Raw genomic sequence first — 21,334 nt, 5'->3', positions numbered from 1 at the left:
GGCGTTATCCCCAGTGTCCTAACCAATATTTATCCCTCAACCAACGTAACAAAAACAGATTCTCTGGTCATTATCACGTTGTTGTTTGTGGGAGCTTGCTGTGCGCAAATTGGCTGCCGCGTTTCCCACATTACAACAGTGACTACACTTCAAAAAGTACTTCATTGGCTGTAAAGCGCTTTGAGACGTCCGGTGGTCGTGAAAGGCGCTACAGAAATGCAAGTCTTTATGATTCTATGATAATGCAAAGTAACTGAGAAAATGGTTGGAAACCTGATGGCAGTGGAGGCTGGGGAATGCATCTAATTACAGGGCTAGGAGATAGTTGACGGAAATGACGGGTCTTCCAAATAAAACCATTGTTTGACCGCAATAAGCGAGATGAATTTGTGTGTTTTGGAAAACCCAGCAAGTGAACCTATTCGGAAAGAGTCCACAAGGAGGCGCACCATTGCAGCGAAACTTTTTGGACTTGTCAATGCAAAAAAAACTACTTGCAAAGTTCAAAACTTTTCTAAAGAAACGGAGGAAATTGGAAAAGATGTGAGAGTGAGGACGTTGGGAGACGAGCCCCAGTTTTTTTGGCATTGGGCTGGGAGATGAAGGTGGGATCTGGGGGTGGGGGGAGATTTGCATTGCGTCACTTTGAACTTGGACCATATTGCATGTTGAATCATCAGTTCACTTTACCCCCCTCCCTCCCTCCAGTCACTCACATTCTCTCTCAGCTTAAACCCGCCAAGCGCAGGGAGCCACTCAACGGAGAAGAAGAGGGTTGGAATTAGTGCTGAAGATTGAGAGAGAGAGAGAGAGGGGGGGCAGGTCTGTGCTCGGGACAGAAGGAGAAAAGTTTTTAACAACAGTTTTAAAAAAAAGCACCGTGTGATCCCAGGAGTTTATACAATGGGAACCTGGCGCAAGGACTGTGGGACAATGACCCCGACTGCAACAGCGGGAAAGTAGAGAGGGTGAGTTTCATTCTTAATGTTTCTGGGGGAAAGTAGGGGATTCTTGGATTCTCTTATTTCTAAACCTGTTTCAAATCCAGCACAGATCCTCTCGGGGGAAAAACTGGTCGCTTTCTTCATTGTGAAATCTCTCAAATGCAAAGGACTGCCTATAGCAGTTTACAAAGTCTCCTTTATAAAGAGTAAGTTTCGCTTGTAATATCTATTGTTCCTTTTTATATATATATATAAAAAAAAATATGTTTGCACGTGTACAACTATCTATTCTCTTGATTTGACACTGCAATCCGGTTTTCTGCCGAGTCAGTATTCAAAAAACAAAATTCCAATTGCACAATATTTGTCCAGGTTTTCGCTCCAGAGACTGCCAGGCGATATCTCGCTCGGTTCTGTTTGTTTGACCGACTCTGGGCTTAAAAAAAAAAGTCTTATCTGCAACATTTAAGGGATGATTCTAATTAAGCTGGAACAAACTTAACCCTTTCGTGCCTATCTTTTGGCAGCTGGGCAGTTTCTGACAGATGTAACCGGTAATAGCGCATGGAGTGCAGAAACTGTATGTATATTATTATCCACGTTAAGTTAATCTGGAGTTCAAGGTTTTTCTAGGGTACAGTAAACAGCTAGAAACAGAATGCTCTCTTTAGTGCGACTTAGATAGAATTGTTTGATGGTGAAGTGGCCTTAATCTCCAGTCTTGCTTAGAAGGCACTGCTCGTACCAATATTCCTTTTTTATTACAGGTAATTATGAAAATAAGTTCTATTGATTATTAAACAGGGCACTTGTCGGCATGCAGGTTGCATAGAAACATAGAAACATAGAAGATAGGAGCAGGAGTAGGCCGTTCGGCCCCTCGAGCCTGCTCCGCCATTTAATGAGATCATGACTGATCAAGAAGTTGTGTTCAGAAGTGAAAATTAAAAGCCATTAGGCATCAAATGGGGTTGACTCAAACCGCTACAAAGAATACTGCGTCGGTTCAAGAAGATACTGTCCTCTGCAGCCATGACCAGGAATTTCGAAGGCTCTGTTGCCAGGGTTAAAGACATCTCCTCGCGGCTGGAGAAGAACATGGAGTGGGAAGGGGAAAACCCAGTTGCCGTGGTCTACGTAGGAACCAACGACATAGGTAGAACTAGGAATGAGGTTCTGCTGACAGAGTTTGAGGAGTTGGGTTCCAAATTAAAAAGCAAAACCTCAAAGGTAAACACCTCTGGATTGTTACCTGAGCCATGCACCAATTGGCATAGGTGTAAGCAGGTTTGAAGGTTAAATGCGTGGCTCAAAGAGTGGTGTGGGAGGCAGGGGTTTTGCTTCATGGGACACTGGCACCAGTTCTTCCTATTCTTAGGCAGCCCCTCGGAACCGAGGATGACTTGCTTCCACATTAAAAATGAGTTCTCGGGTGACTGATGAGTCCAATGCGGGACCTACAGTCTCTGTCACAGTTGGGGCAGACGGTGGTTGAAGGGGCGGGTGGGTGGGGTGCTTGGGTTGACGTGCGCTCCTTGCACTGCCTGCGCTTGCTCCCGGCGAAGAGACTCGAGGTGTTCGGCGCCTTCCCGGATGCTTCTCCTCCACTTTGTGCGGTCTTGGGCCAGGGATTCCCAGGTGTCGGTGGGGATGTTACCCTTTTTCAAGGAGGCTTTGAGGGTGACCTTGAAGCGTTTCCTCTGCCCACCTGGGGCTCTCTTGCCGAGCCGGAGCTCCGAGTAGAGCGCTTGTTTTGGGAGTCTCATATCGGGCAGGCGGACAACGTGACCCGTCCATCGGAGCTGATCGAGCGTGGTCAAAGCTTCGATGCTGGGGATGTTGGCCTGAGCAAGAACACCGGGGAAAGTACCAGGGAAGAGGGAGTTTTTCCGTTGGGACAGGCTCCACTTAAAATGGGCTGGAACCAGTGTCCTGTTGAGTCAAATAACTGCAGCAATAGACAGGGCTTTAAACTAATGAAGGGGGTGGGGGTGGGAGGATTCAGGAAAGAGTCAATTTAAAAGCAGCGAGAGAAATGTCAAGGCTCTAGAGCAGAGTAGAGTTTGGGGTAAAATTAAGCAGAGCAGGTCAGGAAGGGACAGAGAGAGTAACAAAGGTAATAAGGCATCAGTGACGAAGGTGACATCAGGGAAAAATAGAAATAAATCAAAGCTAAAGGCACTATATCTGAATGTGCGAAGCATTCACAACAAAATAGATGAATTAATAGCGCAGATAGAAATTAATAGGTTTGATCCAATAGCCATTACAGAGACGTGATTGCAAAGTGACCACGGTTGGGAACTAAATATTCCAGGAAACTTAACTTTTAGAAGAGATAGGCAAAATGGAAAATGAGGAGGGGTAGCCCTGATAATAAAGGATGAGATAAAGACAGTAGAGAGAAAGGATCTGAGCTCCGAAAATCAAGAAGTAGAATCAGTTTGGGTGGAGCTAAGAAACAGCATGGGGCAGAAAACATTGGTGGGAGTTGTTTATAGGCCCCCAGACAGTAGTTGTAATGTAGGGCAGAGTATAAATCAGGAAATTAGAGGCACATGTAACAAGGGTAATACAGTAATCATGGGGGACTTTAATCTACATAGAGACTGGGCAAACCAAATTTGCAGTAATAGTGTGAAGGACGAATGTACACAAGATAGTTTTCTAGATCAGTATGTTGAGGAACCAACTCGGGAACAGGCTACTTTAGATCTAGTATTGTGCAACGAGAAAGGGCTAATTAATAACCTTGTAGTAAAGGGGCCCTAAGTGAAGAGTGACCATTATATGATAGAATTTAATATTGAGTTTGAAAGTGATTTAGTTAAATCCAAAACTAGGGTCTTAAATCTAAATAAAACAAACTACGTAGGTATGAGGGGCGAGTTGGCTACAGTAGATTGGGAAACTACATTAAAAGGTATGATGGTAGACAAGCAATGGCTCGCATTTAAAGAATTAATATGTAATTTACAACAAATATACATTCCTTTAAGGCACAAAAGCCTCACAGGAAAAGTGGTCCAACCATGGCTAACAAGAGAAGTTAAAGGTAGTATTAGATCAAAGGAAGAGGCTTATAATGTTGCCAAAAAGTGCAGTAAGCCTGAGGATTGGGAGGATTTTAGAATTCAGCAAAGGAGGATCAAGAAATTGATAAAGAAAGGGAAAATAGAATATGAGAGTAAACTAGTGAGAGAAATAAAAACAGACTGTAAAAGCTTGTATAGGTATGTAAAAAGGGAAAGATTAGCGAAAGTAAATTTGGGTCCCTTACAGGCTGAGACAGGAGAAATTATAATGGGGAATAATTAAATGGCTGAGAAAGTAAACAAATACTTTGGTGGCGATTTTCCCAGCCCTGGGGTGGCAGATATGGAGGCGGGACTGCCGGGAAAATGGCAGAATCTGGGAGCGGGTACCCATCCCGCCCCCAGCCTGCCTCTGTGCCATCTTCCCAGGAGGCGGATACCCGACCCGCACTGGGTCCCATCTCCTCGAGGCGGGAAGGGGATTAGTGCCAATTAACAGCCTGTTAACAGGCAGTTTTTTGGCTAATCCCAATTTTGAGCCCTAAAGTGTGGGCTTCCCGATGGCTCTGAACCTCACCAGGGTCAGCGAGGCGGGCCGTGGGTCTGCGGAGGTCGAAGGGGCCGAAATATCCGGTGTGTAGGTGAGTGATGAGTGCAAGTGTGGCGAGGTAAGTGTGTGAGGTGAGTCTAAAGTGCTTTAATAAGATTACTTACCTTTGCTTCTTCCTCCAGGCTTCATCCCTTTAGGCTGCGGAGTTGCCTCATCTCCACGACAGAGATGACAGAAAGGCTGCATTCTCCGATGCAACAGCCATCTGATGTCTGCTCAGGAAAGAGGTTTGGTGAGTCTTGAGTACAAGGACTCACTAAAGAACAGAGATTGTCAGTGTTTGACAGCTTCTCAAAGCTGTCTAACGATGACAATTCATCTGTCAAAAATTTTTGACAGATGAAATGTCATACGCTGACGTTCTCTGTCACCGACAAGGTCAATCAAGGGAAAATAGCGCGGGTTGGCCGGATGTCGATGGAGGCAGGACTAAAACCTGCCAAGCAGCAGTCCCGTCTCCATCACGTTGTCATTGATAAAATCACCCCCTTTGTGTCTGTCTTCATGGAGATAGTGGTGAACCAAGGGTCTAGCGAGAATGAGGAACTGAAAGAAATTAGTATTCGTTAAAAAAAAGTACTGGAGAAATTAATGGGACTGAAAGCCGATAAATCCTCTGGACCCGATGGCCCACATCCTAGCGTTTTGAAAGAGGTGGCTATAGAGATAGTGGATGCATTGGGAGTCATCTTCCAAAATTCCATTGATTCTAGAACAGTTCCTGTGGATTGGAAGGTAGCAAATGTAACCCCACTATTTAAGAAAGGAGGGAGAGAGAAAACAGGAACTACAGACCAGTTAGCCTGACATCAGTAGTATGGAAAATGCTAGAATCTATTATTGAGGACATGGGAACGGGGCACTTAGACAATAATAATAGGATTGGGCAGAGTCAACACCCAAAAGGAAAAGTGATCCAACCATGGCTAACAAAAGAAATTAAAACTAGTTTTAAGTCAAAGGAGGAAGCTTGTAAAGTTGCCAGAAAAAGCGGTCAGCCTGAGGATTGGGATCTTTTTAGAAATCAGCAAAGGGGGAATGGAATATGAACACAAGCTAGCGAAAAATATAAAAACGAATTGTAAAACCTTCTATAGGTATGTGAAAAGGAAAAGACTGATGAAGGTAAATGTAGGTCCTTTACAGTCAGAGATGGAAGAATTTATAATGGGGAATGAGGAAATGGCAGAGAAATTAAATAAATACTTTGTTTCTGTCTTCACGGAGGAAGACACAAAAAACCTCCCAGAAATACGAGAAAACCAAGGGTGTGACGAGAATGAGGAACTTAAAGAAATTATTATTAGTAAAAAAACAGTACTAGCAAAATTAATGGGACTAAAATTCGACAAATCCCAAGGACCGGATGACCTATATCCTAGGATTTTGAAAGAGATGGCCATTGGAATAGTGGACGCATTGGTTATCATCTTCCAAAATTCTATAGATTCTGGAATGGTTCCTGCAGATTGGAGGATAGCAAATGTAACTCCGCTATTTAAGAAAGGAGGGAGAGAGAAAATGGGGAACTACAGACCTGTTAGCCTCACATCAGTAGTTGGGAAAATGCTGAAATCTATTATAAAGGATGCAATAACTGGGCACTTAGAAACTAATAGTAAGATTGGGCAGAGTCAACATGGATTTATGAAAGGGAAATCCTGTTTGACAAACCTATTGGAGTTCTTTGAGGATGTAACTAGTGGAGTAAACAAAGGGGAACCGGTAGATGTGTATCTGGATTTTCAGAAGGCCTTCAATAAGGTCCCACACAAGAGGTTGGTGAACAAAATTAGGGCACATGGAATTGGGGGTAATATACTAGCATGGATTGAGAATTGGTTAACAGACAAAAAACAAAGAGTAGGGATAAACGGGTCTTTTTCAGGATGGCAAGCTGTGCCTAGTGGGGTACCGCAAGGATCAGTGCTTGGGCCTCAGCTATTCACAATCTATATACAATGATTTGGATGAGGGGACTAAATGTAATATATCCAAGTTTGCTGATGATACAAAGCTGGGTGGGAATGTAAGTTGTGAGGAGGATGCAAGGAGGCTTCAAGGGGATATAGACAGGCTAAGTGAGTGGACGAGAACATGGCAAATGGAATATAATGTGGAGAAATGCGAAGTTATCCACTTTGGTAGGAAAAATAGAAAAGCAGAGTATTTTTTAAATGGTGAGAGATTGGGAAATGTTGGTGTTCAGAGGGACCTGGGTGTCCTTGTACATGAATCACTGAAAGTTAACATGCAGGTACAGCAAGCAATTAGGAAAGCAAATGGTATGTTGGCCTTTATTACAAGAGGATTTGAGTATTTGAGTAAAGATGTCTTACTGCAATTATATCGGGCCCTGGTGAGACCACACCTGGATTATTGTGTAGTTTTGGTCTCCTTACCTAAGGAAGGATATACTTGCCATAGAGGGAGTGCAACAAAGGTTCACCAGACTGATTCCTGGGATGGAGGGATTGTTCTATGAGGACAGATTGAGTAGACTAGGTCAATATTCTCTAGAGTTTAGAAGAATGAGAGGTGATCTCATTGAAACATACAAAATTCTTACAGGACTTGACAGGGTAGATGCAGGGAGGATGTTTCCCCTGGCTGGGGAGTCTCGAACCAGGGTTCACAGTCTCAGAATAAGGGGTCGGCCATTTGGACTGAGATGAGGAGAAATTTCTTCACTCAGAGGGTGGTGAATCTTTGGAATTCTCTACCCCAGAGGGCTGTGGAGGCTCAGTCGTTGAGTATATTCAAGTCAGAGATCGATAAATTATTGAATATTAATGGAATCAAGGAATCTGGGGAAAGTGCAGGAAAGTGGAGTTGAGGTCGATGATCAGCCATGATCTTATTGAATGGCGGAGCAGGTTCGAGGGGCCGAATGGCCTACTCCTGCTCCTATTTCTTATGTTCTTAAGAAGGTTCACCGTCACCTTCTCGGGGCAACTCTGGATGGGCAATAAATGCCAGTCTTGCCAGCGACGCCCACAGCCCCCAGAATGGATTTTTAAAAAAGGGCGATGTGCAAACCATGACGCTAGGGGATAGTGAGATCTGAGCTATTTGCCCTGAGCTTTCTCTGAAGCTCAGTTGGTAGATGTGTCAGCTTGGTTCAGCAGCGTAGCATTCTCGCCTCTTGGTGAGAAGCTTGGGCGAGGGTTTGAGCCCTGCGCCAGGGCTTGAGTACATAGTGGAGGCTGGGGCTTCAAGTGCCGTGTTGAGAGATTGCTGGAGGTGCCATCCTTCAGATAAGGCTTTAAACCAGGCTCCTGATCAGGTGAATACTGTGATGGGGTAGCCTTGATATTCAGGAAGGATGAGACTGAAAAGGTCTCATTTTATCTGGTTTAATGGTGACTCCCTATTAACTGCCTGATAAAGAAATGCTTCTAGTTCTATTTATTAAATTCAGTTCCACAATTTGCCACGGTGGGATTTGAACGCATGGGGCTGGATTTTCATTCAGCAGTCAGGAAGGAGGCGGGACTACAACTTTCGGGTTTTAGTCCCGCCTCCATCGATGTCCGGCCAATCGACGCGATTTTCCCTTGATTGACCTTGTTGAGCCCGCCCAGCGGGCTCAGCAGGCCAATTAAGGGCCACCCGGCAACAGGTGACGTCACAGACTGAAATTTCATCTGTCAAGAGTTTTTGACAGATGAAATATCAGTGTTTCACAGCTGTTTGAAGCTGTCAAACACTGACAGTCTGACTTCTAACCTGAGTCCTTCTACGCAGACTCAGTTAGAACTCTCACCGGCACTGAAAGCTGAAGGCTGTCACTTTTGACAGATCGCAGCCATTCTGCTTTCAGTGCCGGCTGAGTGATGGACTCCCGAAACCTAGAGGAAGAAAGGCTGTTAAGGTAAGTACAGGTAATTTATATTTCTTTACACACCAAACACACTTACCTTTGCACTCATGCACCCATCACTCACCTTTACACCGACATCTTGACCCCTCCAAGTCCTTCAACCCGACGGCCCGCCTGCTCTAACCTGGCGTGGTTTGGAGCCGTCGGGAATCCCACACGACACCTCATAAAATTGGGATTAAGCTAAAAACTGCCTGTTAACAGGCAGTTAATTGGCACTAATCCCTTCCCGCCTCGGGTCGGCGGGTCCCAGTGCAGGGTACCCGCCTCCCTTGAAGCTTACATGGAGGCGGGTTTTGGGCGGGATGGTGTCGGGACCCCCGAATTCGGGATTTTTGCCCCCCGCATGCCTAAAAGCCCGCCTCACGGCACACTGAAAATCTAGCCCATGACCTTTGCATCACGGGTCCATTACCACAGACTGCCCTACAATGTATTTAGTGTCAGCTGTGACTCAGTGGGTAGCACACTCGCCTCTTGTTAGTTCAAGGAGGTTGTGGGTTCTAAGTCCCATTCCAGGGATGTGAGCACAAAAAGCTAGGCTGACACTCCCAGGGCAGTGCTGAGGGAGTGCTGCACTGTTGGAGGAGCTGTCTTTTGGATGAGACGTTAAACCGAGGCCCCGTCTGCTCTCAGGTGGATGTAAAAGATCCCATGGCCACTATTTTGAAGAAGAGCAGGGGAGTTCTCCCCAGTGTCCTGGGCCAATATTTCTCCCTCAATCGACATTACTAAAACAGATTGTCTGGTCATTATCACGTTGCTGTTTGTGGGATCTTGCTGTGTGAAAATTGGCTGCTGCATTTTCCCACATTACAACAGTGACTACACTTCAAAAAGTACTTCATTGGCTGTAAAACGCTTTGAGACGTCCGGTGGTCGTGAAAGGCGCTATACAAATGATTTTGATTCAGATTTGCATTTTTTTTTTTTAATTCCTTTTTTCGTTAATTATGAAGCAGGAAGGATGGATAAATAAATGGGATGCTCATTACCTTTAACACCCTTCAACTACCAAGGCCTTTCTGCGTTTGTAATTGGATGGAAAGGTTGTGTTTGGTGCAGTTTAATTCACTTGTATTTTCTCCTCCTTGTTGCTGTAGTATTCCTGGGGTTTCGAGCTTGATGAGGAGTTTTAAGCACAACTTCTTCCGTTGTCGGGCAGGACACCCCGTTCTGGTCTACACGTGACTCCAGTCCCACACGACAGTCCTAAAGGAGTTACGGCGATGGAGTTTTGTGAAGTGGGCGATCGACTGCGTCAAGCTGATGTGTAACCTCGACGGCCGGAATGGATCAGGAAAGTGATGTTGATCTCTCCAATCTTGCCATCACCCCACTGTGGCGCAAGAGAAGGCCGACTCCCAAATCGCCCATCACAGGGTCTTTGAACCGTCGCTCCAAGGCGAGGCCAGCCTCCTACCAAATCGATAGTGTCCTGGTGACAGATTTCCCAGTGGATGGCAAGGTGTCTGCCGTCCCTTCCCGTAACGGGAATGTTGCCCCTTCTCTGGGTGGCCGGCTCTTGCTCCAGAGGCAGCCCTCCACCCAGTCGCTTCCGACGCCCGACAAGCAGCACTTTGTCCTGAGCACCAACAGTGCCGTTTCGTTGAAGAACGGGACGCAGCAGATCATTCCCAAGGACTTGGCGTCGGGAATTAAAATCAAGAACCATCACCACAACCACCAGAATCTGGAGTTTAGCGCGAGAAGCCGGCGGGTGCAGAGTATGGTGGAGACCCCCAGCGCCCCGCTGATCCCGAAACCGGAGATGGACGGAGACACTGACCCCGAACTGGACAGCCCAGGACAGCTCCGCCGGGGACTGAGGTCCACCTCGTACAGAAGAGCGGTGGTCAGCGGAATTAATTTCGACCACGCATCAAACGTGAAAAATAACAACCGCAGGTCCCAACCCAACCTCAAGACTGTCCTGGAGGACAGGGAGAAGTTCTCCAGCTTGGGCAGAGGAAAAGTAAGTGTTGTTTTTGGTGTTGGGTCTTTGACCCATCAGCTTTTTGGAATAATCTACCAAATAAGGGGTAGTTCACACAAATGGCAGTGGAAATCTGGAAATCACTTTCCCCCCAAAAAAGCTGTTGAAGCTGGCGGGGGGAGGTGCGGTCAATTAACAATGTCAAAACTGAGATCGATATATTTTTGTTAAGTACAGGAAACTCTCGATTTACCGGCACATAAATAACCGGAAACCTCTGTTAACTGGCAAAATTCAGGAGTAGGTTCAGGTAATTTTTACTTCATATTAGTGGCCGTTCCTGGATCTGTGGCTGTGTAACCGGGGTTCCTGCACCTGTTGCTAAGCAACAGGGACGCCTGGATCTTGTGGCCGGGGTTCCTGCACCTGTTGCTAAGCAGCAGGGAAGCCTGGATCTGTTGCTGTGTACGGGGCTCTCGTACATTTTACTATACCTCTCTGTAAGCCGGACTTTTTGATAAACCGGCTCCACGCCGGTCCCGTCGGTGCCGGATAAAAAAGAGTTTCCTGTAAGGGTAGTAAAGGGCTATGGAATCCAGGGTTGATGGGGTTAAGGTACAGATCAGCCATGATCTAATTGAATGCTGGAACAGGCTCGAAGGGCTGAATGGCCTCCGCCTGTGACTATGCACCTACGTTCCAAGTGCATTGAAGCGTTGGGCTGGACGAGTTGGACCACTAGTGCGATGGGCTTCGATGGGCTTTACTTGTCCGTGAGTTTTTCGTCGTGGTACATTATCCGATTGTGCCAGGAGAGGAGCCTCACCCGCTGGGAGCACTTATTGCGAAGACCGCGTGTGTGCAGCTCGTTGTGTGCCCTCGGTAGGTCAGGCTTCACGCCAAGGGCATCCAGTCGAAAAAGGTGACCTTCAGTTATTATTCTACTTCAGTGTCTAATCCCTTCACATACTCGGGTTAAGTCATAATCCCCGGTACATTTTTGTATTTATTTGTGGCTTTGGTGGTAATCGTGCGTGATTAATTTGAATTGACGTTGGTTTTGTGACCGGTTTTGACTTGTGCCTTGTTTTATTTACATTTCTTACGGTGTTTAATATGGTCGCCCATGCCATCCTCTTCCGCCGCCCCTCCTCCCTGGGGCTGCCCGCTGCATGGTGTTCCACCCCCACTCCCTGAGCGTTACCTTCATATCTTTGAGACTGTCCCAAAGCGTTTCTGAACTGTTGTTACATGCGCAAATACAGCAGCTAATTCTCACACAGCAAGATCCCACATTGATGTGATTGACCCAGAGTCAAGCGAATGACCAATTAATCGGATTTAGTGCTGTTGCTTGAGAAAGAACACTGGGGGAACTCTACTCTGTTTTGAACAAGTGCTGTGGGCACTTTTAATAGCCACCTGAATAGACAGATAAGGCTTTTGGTTCCTGATAATGCAGTGCTCCCACTGCACTGATGTGTCAGCCTAGTGGCATAATGGTTAGCACTGTTACCTCACAGCGCCAGGGACCCGGGTTCGAATCCGGCCTCGGGTGACTGTCTGTGTGGAGTTTGCACATTCTCCCCGTGTTTGCGTGGGTTTCCTCCGGGTGCTCCGGTTTCCTCCCACAGTCCAAAGATGTGTGGGTTAGGTTGATTGGCTATGATAAATTGACCCTTAGTGTTAGGGGGATTAAATACGTGAGGTTACGGGGATAGGGTGGGGTATGTGTTGGTGTAGGGGTTACGGGGATCGGGTGGGATATGTGTCGGTGCAGGCTCGATGGGCCGAAATGGCCTCTATCTGCACTGTGGGGTTTCTGTGATTTCTGTGATTATGTGCATAGGTTCTGGAGTGTGGCTTGAACCCACAATCTTCCAACTCTGAGGTTGATTTACCTGTCCCAACACATCTCCATCAATGATTTCTCCTTCTGCACCTTTGTGTTGATTCCGTATGTATTCTGGGAAGTCCCAAATGGGAACGCGTGGTTAGGATATGGAATGCTCTGCCTGATAGGGTGGTGGATACAGATTCAATGGTAGCCTTCAAAAGGGAATTGGATAAATACTTGAGGGAGAAAAAATTGCGGAGATGTGGGGAAAGAGCAGGGGGAACAGGACGAAATGGAGTGCTCTTCGAAAGAGCTGGCGCAGACTCGATGGGCCGAATGGCCTCCTTCTGTGCTGTACTATTCTATGATTCTAAGAACTCCTAGTTTTACTTTTCCACCACTTCCCTCAATGTTATGGCCATCTGTTGGTAGACTGCGGTCTGACATTTCAGGGGGGGAATGAATTTGGTCATGTGCTACAATGAACCAACTGGAGCCTTTGGAATGAGATATCGAAGAAGTTTTAAGGTAGTTGGCAAAAGAAGATGAGGAGAATTTTTTTTTTTTTTACGCAGCGAGTTGTTGTGATCTGGAATGCGCTACCTGAAAGAGTGGTGGAAGCAGATTCAATATTAACTTTCAAAAGGGAATCTGATAAATACTTGAAAAGAAAAAAAATTGAAGGGCTATGGGGAAAGATCAGGGAAATGCTTCTTCCCAAACCCGCGACCTCTTCCACCTAGAAGGACAAGGGCAGCAGGCGCATGGGAACACCACCACCTCCAAGTTCCCCTCCAAGTCGCACACTATCCTGACTTAGACGTATATCACCGATCCTTCATCGTCGCTGGGTCAAAATCCTGGAACGCCCTCCCTAACAGCACTGTGGGAGTACCTTCACCACACGGACTGCAGCGGTTCAAGAAGGCGGCTCACCACCACCTTCTCAAGGGCAATTAGGGATGGGTAATAAATGCCGGCCTTGCCAGTGACGCCCACATCCTATAAATGAATTTTTTAAAAAGTGGGACTAATTGGCACGCACGATGGGCCGAATGGCCTCCCTCTGTGCTGTCTCATTCTATGATTCTAAATCCAGCCTGTCTGAAAGCTGTCCTTTGAGGTTGTAGTGCCCTTTTAATTAGGGATTGACTGAGTTGTCATCTTTGTGTCCGTGCTGGTTCTGCCAACAGCCACTGGCACAAACCCAAACTGGCCTGCCAGGGTGGAGGGCATGGTCATGTTGCTATGTCATCCTCCTGTTCCACAGAGCTGTCCCTATGTGGACTGTTGCCCATGGTAACAGTACTAATAATTGAGGGCTTGGACTGAATAATGCTCACTACTATTACAACGCTTTAAAGCAGTGACTCATACCCTAACTTCTTAATGAAAAACAAGAGAATGCCCGTTTTACTCTGTAGTTAGTGGCTTGCTAATGAAATGACTGGAAGGCGCAACATCTGCGTACTAAGTCAAGTACAGTTTTCCCAATGGCACATGGGTGTCGCTAAACCCGGTGACCACTCTGATGATGTTGTGTCCCATGCAGATAGACGCAGTCATAACTTCATGCCAACAACAATCTAACAAATGGATTAGAAACAGATGGGGGTCGGAATTGCCCTGGTCACCTGTGTGTACCACTATCGTAAACACGCTTGTGAAGATTTCAACAACAACAACAACAAATTGTATTTATATAGCACCTTTAACATAGTACAGTGTCCCAAGGTGCTTCACAGGAGTATTATAAGAGAAATAATTCGACACCGAGCCACTTAAGGATAAATTAGGGCAGGTGACCAAAGGCTTGGTTAAAGAGTCAGGTTTTAAGGACCGTCTTAAAGGAGGAAAGAGAGGTAGCGAGGCGGAGAGGTTTAGGGAGGGAATTCGTGCGCTTGGGGCCTGGGCAACTGAAGGCATGGCAGGGTAAATTCAAAAATCCTTCGGTCCCAGTGGGGAGCCTTTCTCGGAGGAAGCACGTTGTTGAAAAATCACCGCTACTGTGCTGTAGCCCTACATCTAAGCTGACACTCCAGTGCAGTACTGAGGGAGTGCTGCACTGTCGGAGGTGCCATCTTTCAGATGAGATGTTGAACTGAGGCCCTTTCTGCCTTCTCAGGTGGATGTAAAAGATCCCATGGCATTATTTTGAAGCAGAGCACGGGGAGTTCTCTCGGTGTCCTGGCCAATATTTATCCTTCAACCAACATCATTGAAAACATATTATAGAGTCATAGAGTTATACAGCACAGAAAGAGGCCCTTCGGCCCATCGTGCCTGCGCCGTCCATCAATTCCTGTCCAGTCTAATCCCATTTTCCAGCATTTGGTCCATAGCCTTGTATGCAATGGCATTTCAAGTGCTCATCCAAATGCTTCTTGAATGTTGTGAGGGTTCCTTCCTCTACCACCCTTTCAGGCAGTGAGTTCCAGATTCCAACCACCCTCTGGGTGAAAAAGTTCCTCCTCAAATCCCCTCTAAATCTCCTGCCCCTTACCCTGAATCTATGCCCCCTTGTTATTGACCCCCCTACTAAGGGGAAAAGTTCCTCTTTATCTACCCTCTCTATACCCCTCATCATTTTGTACACCTCAATCAGGTCCCCCCTCAGCCTTCTTTGCTCCAAGGAAAACAACCCCAGCCTGTTTAGTCTTTCTTCATAGCTGAGGCGCTCCATCCCAGGTAACATCCTGGTGAATCTTCTCTGCACCCTCTCCAAAGCAATCACATCCTTCCTATAGTGAGGCGACCAGAACTGCACACAGTACTCCAGCTGTGGCCTCACCAGCGTTTTGTACAGCTCCATCATAACCTCCCTGCTCTTATATTCTATGCCTCGGCTAATGAAGGCAAGTATCCCATATGCCTTTTTAACCACCTTACCTACCTGTTCCGCTGCCTTCAGGGATCTATGTACATGTACACCAAGGTCCCTCTGACCCTCTGTACTTCCTAGGGTCCTACCACTCATTGTGTATTCCCTTGCCTTATTTGTCCGTCCAAAATGCATCACCTCGCACTTTTCAGGGTTAAATTCCATTTGCCACTTTTCCGTCCATCTGACCAACCCGTTTATATCGTCCTGTAGCCTGAGGCTTTCTTCCTCGCAATTTACCACCCCACCAATTTTCGTGTCATCTGCGAACTTACTGATCATACCTTTTACATTCTCATCCAAATCATTTATGTAGATCACAAACAGCAAGGGACCCAGCACCGATCCCTGAGGTACCCCACTGGACACAGGCTTCCAGTCACAAAAGCAACCTTCGACCATCACCCTCTGCCTCCTGCCACTCAGCCAGTTTAGGATCCAACGCGCCAAGGCACCATGGATCCCATGGGCTCTTACCTTCTTGACCAGTCTCCTATGCGGGACTTTGTCAAAAGCTTTACTGAAGTCCATGTAAACCACATCCACGGCATTTCCCTCATCCACACACCTAGTCACCCCCTCGAAAAATTCAATCAGATTGGTCAGACATGATTTACCCTTGACAAAGCCATGCTGACTATCTCCGATTAATCCTTGCCTCTCCAAGTGGAGACTAATTCTGTCCCTCAGAATTTTTTCCAATAATTTCCCTACCACAGATGTTAGGCTCACTGGCCTGTAATTCCCTGGTTTATCCCTGCTACCCTTCTTGAATAATGGTACTACGTTAGCTGTTCTCCAGTCCTCTGGTACATCCCCTGTGGCCAGAGAGGTTCTGAAAATTTGTGTCAGAGCCCCTGCAATCTCCTCCTTTGCCTCCCACAACAGCCTGGGATACATCTCGTCCGGGCCTGGGGATTTATCCACTTTTTGGCCTGCTAAAACCGCTAGTACCTCCTCCCTCTCGATGCTAATATGTTCAAGTATGTCACAGTCCTGTTGCCCGATTTCTATGTCTACATCGTCTTTCTCCATAGTGAACACAGATGCAAAAAATTCATTTAAAACCCCGCCTACATCATCTGGCTCTACACACAGATTGCCACTTTGGTCCCTAATGGGCTCTACCCTTTCCCTGGTTATCCTCTTGCCCTTAATATACTTATAAAACATCTTAGGATTTTCCTTTATTTTGCTCGCCAGTGTTATTTCATGGCCCCTCCTCGCCCTCCTAATTTCTTTTTTAAGTATGCCCCTGCACTTTTTATACTCCTCTAGGGCTTCCTCCGTCTTTAGTCTTTTGTAACTGCCAAAAGCCCCCCTTTTTTTCCTGATGCATTTTTGTATATCCCTTGTCATCCAAGGTTCCCTTTGCTTGTTGGTCCCACCCTTGACCTTTACAGGAACATGTTGGCGTTGTACTCTCTCTATTTCCCTTCTGAAAGTCTCCCACTGTTTTGATGTGGATTTTCCTATAAGCAGCTGCTCCCAGTCCACTTTGGCCAGATCCTGCCTTATCATATTAAAATCGGCCTTCCCCCAATTTAGAACCCTTATTTCCGGGCCGTCTTTGTCTTTTTCCATGACCACCTTAAATCTCACCGAATTATGGTCACTGTCGCCAAAATGCTCTCCTACTGACACTTCCACCACTTGCCCGGCTACATTCCCTAGAATTAGGTCCAGTACCGCCCCCTCTCTTGTAGGACTTTCTACATGTTGGCTCAAAAAGCTCTCCTGGATGCACTTTAAGAATTCTGCACCCTCTAAGCCTTTCACACTCTGACTATCCCAATTAATATTGGGGAAGTTGAAATCCCCCACTATTATTACCCTATTATTTTCGCACTTCTCTGAGATTTGCCTACATATCTGTTCCTCTATCTCCCCCTGACTGTTTGGGGGCCTATAGTACACTCCCAGCAAAGTGCTTGCCCCCTTTTTGTTTTTAAGTTCTACCCATATGGCCTCATTTGAGGAACACGCTAATATATCATTCCTCCTTACAGCAGTAATTGACTCCTTAATTAATATTGCAACACCCCCTCCTCTTTTACACCCCCCTCTGTCTCGCCTGAAGATTCTATACCCCGGAATATTGAGCTGCCAGTCCTGACCCTCCCTCAACCATGTCTCCGTGATAGCAACAATATCGTACTCCCATGTGTTCAACAACAACTTCAGTTCATCCACCTTATTTGCAAGACTCCTTGCATTAAAATAAATGCCTTCCAGCCTTGCCATATTCCCTTTTGCCTTCACATATTTGCTCTGCCTTCCCAGCTGACTTGTTATTTCCTCCGTATTTGACTCCGTATTCAATGGGAGCGCCCCAAGAGGGAGGGGGAGCGCTTCCTTTAGCGCCCCGTCTCCTGCTTGGGGCGCTACCATTCCGTATCTGGTCATTTATCTCATCACTGTTTATAGGTCCTTGCTGTGTGCAAATTGGCTGCCACATATCCTATGTTACGACAGTGACATTACCTCAAAAGTATTTTATTTTGCTGTAACACGCTTTGGGGTGTCTTGAGGTTGTGTAAGGTGGTATATAAATGCAAGTCTTTTTTTTCTTTCTATATCCTGGTTGCACTCCCTTTGGGTACCGCTCAATCAGATTAACTGGTCATTATCTCCTTGTTGTTTGTGGGAGCTTGCTGTGCGCAAGTTGGCTGCTGCATTTCCTACATTACAACAGTGACTACACTTTATAAAAGTACCTCATTGGCTGTGAAATGCTTTAGGATGCTCTAAGGTCATGAAGAGTGCTATATACTGTAAATGGAAATATTTCTTTACTGGAATAAGTAAATTTGTCCCAATTAAATTCCACTAGTCCCAGGTGTGGCTAAAATGGCTTCACGCTTAGTCATTTTATATAAAGATGCCAACTCTGGTTGAACATATTAGGAACTTGGGAATAGGAGGAGGCCACTTAGCTCCTCGAGCTTGTTCTGCCATTCGGTGAGATCATGGTTCATCTGTGACTTAACTCCATATACCCGCATTTGCCCCATATCCCTATCCCTTGATACCTTTCGTTATCAAAAATCTATCAAGCTCAGATTTAAAATTGACAATTGATCTAGCATCAATTGCTATTTGCCGAAGAGAATTCCAAACTTCCACCTCCCTTTGGGGGGAAAATTGGCTTGCGCCCCCTTTGGAGCATTAACTTCATTAATTTTAGTGCCCCGAAAAAGTTAGCAACCCCCGCACCCGAAATTGAATGGTAGCGCCCCAAGCAGGAGACGGGGCGCTAAAGGAAGCGCTCCCCCTCCCTCTTGGGGCGCTCCCATTGAATATCGCAGCGTTACGTACAACAGCGCCACGCATGTCAGCACGTAGCGCCGCGGTACTGCTGGCCTCCCTCCCCTCATTAAAGGGGAGGGGTCCAGTGCAGTGCGCACCAGGGCCCTGCTGGACCACCGGGGAGCGGGGTGCCGGGAAAAGAGCCCGGCACTCGGAGTGCTGGGCTGCCCGATCGCGGCTGGCACTCCGCAGGAGGAGGCCAGAGGGGGCAGGTGTTGGCAGGCAGCCCAAAACAAATGGCTGCCCGGCACCTGCCCTTTAATTTGATCCGCCCCGGTCGCAAAACCACCCCCCCCCCCCACCCCGACCCTGTCAGTCATATCATCCGGCGATAGGTCAGGGTTCGCGAGCCGGGGCGCTGTGCACGGCGATGACATCGTTGCTGAAGGCGCAGTGCCGCGGGGCGCTACCGGCTACCGCCGCTGCTAACCTCTCGCTGAATTTCGCGGGAGGCGTTAGCGCCACCGTACCCGGGCACGAGGTGCTCTGCGCCCTGTTATAACCGGAGGCGCAAAGCAACTGAATTTTTTCCCCCTTGTGTGTAGAAGTGTTTCCTAATTTCACTCCTGAAAGGTCTGGCTCTAATTTTTAGACTGTGCCCCTAGTCCTAGAATCCCCAACCAGCGGAAATAGTTTCTCTCTATCTACTCTATCTGTTCCCCTTAATATCTTGAAAACTTCGATCAAATCACTCCTTAAACTTCTAAATTTCAGGGAATACAACCCTAGTTTGTGTAATAACAACAGAAAATGCTGGAAACACTCAGCAGGTCAGGCAGCATCCGTGGGGAGAGAAACAGAGTTAACGTTTCAGGTCGATGACCCTTTGTCAGAACTAGAAAAAAGCAGGAAAGGGAACAGATTTTAAAGCAAGTTGGGGGCTGGGAAAAGGGGGAGGGGATGAAGGAACAAAAGGGAAGGTCAGTGATAGGATAGAATGCAGGAGAGGTAAAGAGATATTGAAGGCCAGAGGAGGTGGTGATGGGACAGGTTAAAGGAACAAAGGATGGCTCTGGATGAAGTGTGAATGGCGCTGGCAGAATGATGGACAGCTTCCCTCCATGTGGGAGGGAAGAAAGAAGGCCAGACGAAAGTGTGGATTAAAATTTTTTTAAATATATATATATATATTATATATAATATGTGATAGGGGCCAGGTTATGATCTGAAATTGTTATCCACTTTGGTGGCAAAAACAGGAAGGCAGATTATTATTTGAATGGCAATAGATTGGGAGAAGGGGAAGTGCAAAGAGACCTGGGTGTTCTTGTGCACCAGTCGCTGAAGGTAAGCATGCAGGTGCAGCAGGCGGTTAAGAAGGCAAATGGTATGTTGGCCTTCGTAGCAAGAGGGTTCGAGTACAAGAACAAGGATGTCTTGCTGCAGTTGTACAGGGCCTTGGTGAGACCACATCTTGAGTATTGTGTGCAGTTTTGGTCGCTTTATCTGAGGAAGGACGTTCTTGCCATGGAGGGAGTGCAGCAAAGATTCACCAGGCTGATACCTGGGATGGCAGGAATGACGTATGAGGAGAGATTGTGTCGATTGGGCTTATACTCGCTGGAGTTTAGAAGATTGAGAGGGGATCTCATCGAAACCTATAAAATTCTGTCAGGCCTGGACAGACTAGATGCAGGAAGGATGTTTCCGATGGCCGGGGAGTCCAGAACCAGGGGTCACAGTCTAAGGATAAGGGGTAAGCCATTTAGGACTGAGATGAGGAGGAATTTCTTCACCCAGAGAGTGGTGAACCTGTGGAATTCTCTGCCACAGAGGGCGGTGGAGGCCAGTTCATTAAATATATTCAAGAAGGAGTTGGATATATTTCTTAAGGCTAAAGGGATCAAGGGATATGGGGAGAAGGCAGGGGACAGGGTACTGAACTTGGATCATCAGCCATGATCTCATTGAATGGCGGAGCAGGCTCGAGGGGCCGAGTGGCCTGCTCCTATCTTCTATGTTTCTATGTTGAACTCTATGTTGAGTCCAGAGGGCTGTAGAGTTTGTGTAACCTCTCCTCATAATTTAACACCTGGAGTCCAGGTATCACTCTGCACTCCCTCCAAGGCCAATATGTCCTTCCTAAGGTGTGGTCCTGGAGGTTTCATCACTGAGGTCCCTCCTCCAACCGCCCCGCCTCCACACTCCTGCCATTGGTTGCTCAACACATCCACCCTCACGCCACTTTACCTTCCCACGGCCAATCGCACAGCAAATAGACTCTTTGTTACCCAATAGGATGATTCTGGACTGTCAGTCAAACAGCATTGTTCGCCCCCATTTCCTGCAACTAATACTGTATATACAAGTGTTCAAAGAATTTTTTTTTTAAAAACACTTTTATTTAATGCACCAGTGATTTTTTTGTCTCCTGGGTTGCTCGCAGCAGTGTTCTGGATAATATAAGAACATAAGAAATCGGAGCAGGAGTTGGACATTTGGCCCCTCGAGCCTGCTCCGCCATTCAATAAGATCATGGCTGATCATCGACCTCAACTCCACTTTCCTGCACCATCCCCATATCCCTTAATATTTAAATATCCATCGATCTCTGTCTTGAATATACTCAACGACTCAGCCTCCACAGCCCTCTGGGGTAGAGAATTCCAAAGATTCACCACCCTCTGAGTGAAGAAATTTCTCCTCATCTCAGTCCAAAATGGCTGACCCCTTATTCTGAGACTGTGACCCCTGGTTCTAGTCTCCTCAGCCAGGGAAAACATCCTCCCTGCATTGACCCTGTCAAGGCCTGTAAGAATTTTGTATGTCTCAATGAGATCATCTCTCATTCTTCTAAACTCTGGAGAATATAAGCCCAGTCTGGGGATTAATCGTGAATTCCTGGAGACTCCAGGGCAATCCTGAAGGGTGGGCAATCCTAAATTTATAACCGTCTGGG

General features: G+C 46.7%; 1 protein-coding gene across 3 annotated transcripts in view; it reads left to right on the top strand.

The window, feature by feature from the left end:
- Nucleotides 1-562: 562 nt before the first annotated feature.
- LOC147115490 (rho guanine nucleotide exchange factor 26-like) overlaps nt 563-21,334 on the top strand; it is a 256,726-nt gene continuing 235,954 nt past the window's right edge. The window contains exons 1-2 of one of the 3 annotated variants that reach the window (XM_085989758.1): nt 563-968; nt 9,576-10,447. In XM_085989758.1, coding sequence (XP_085845884.1) covers nt 9,764-10,447 — 684 coding nt within the window. In that variant the 5' untranslated portion in view covers nt 563-968; nt 9,576-9,763. Of the gene's footprint in view, nt 969-1,035; nt 1,151-9,575; nt 10,448-21,334 lie in introns of those variants that run through there. The other 2 variants (XM_085989755.1, XM_085989756.1) reach the window with 2 other exon arrangements.

Source organism: Somniosus microcephalus, chromosome 6 (genome assembly GCF_052327205.1).
Source record: "Somniosus microcephalus isolate GS21.2 chromosome 6, FLI_Smic_1.0, whole genome shotgun sequence".
Lineage (NCBI taxonomy): Eukaryota > Metazoa > Chordata > Chondrichthyes > Squaliformes > Somniosidae > Somniosus > Somniosus microcephalus.
Note: the sequence above shows the minus strand (reverse complement) of the source record. Positions and strands in the feature narration are given on the sequence as shown.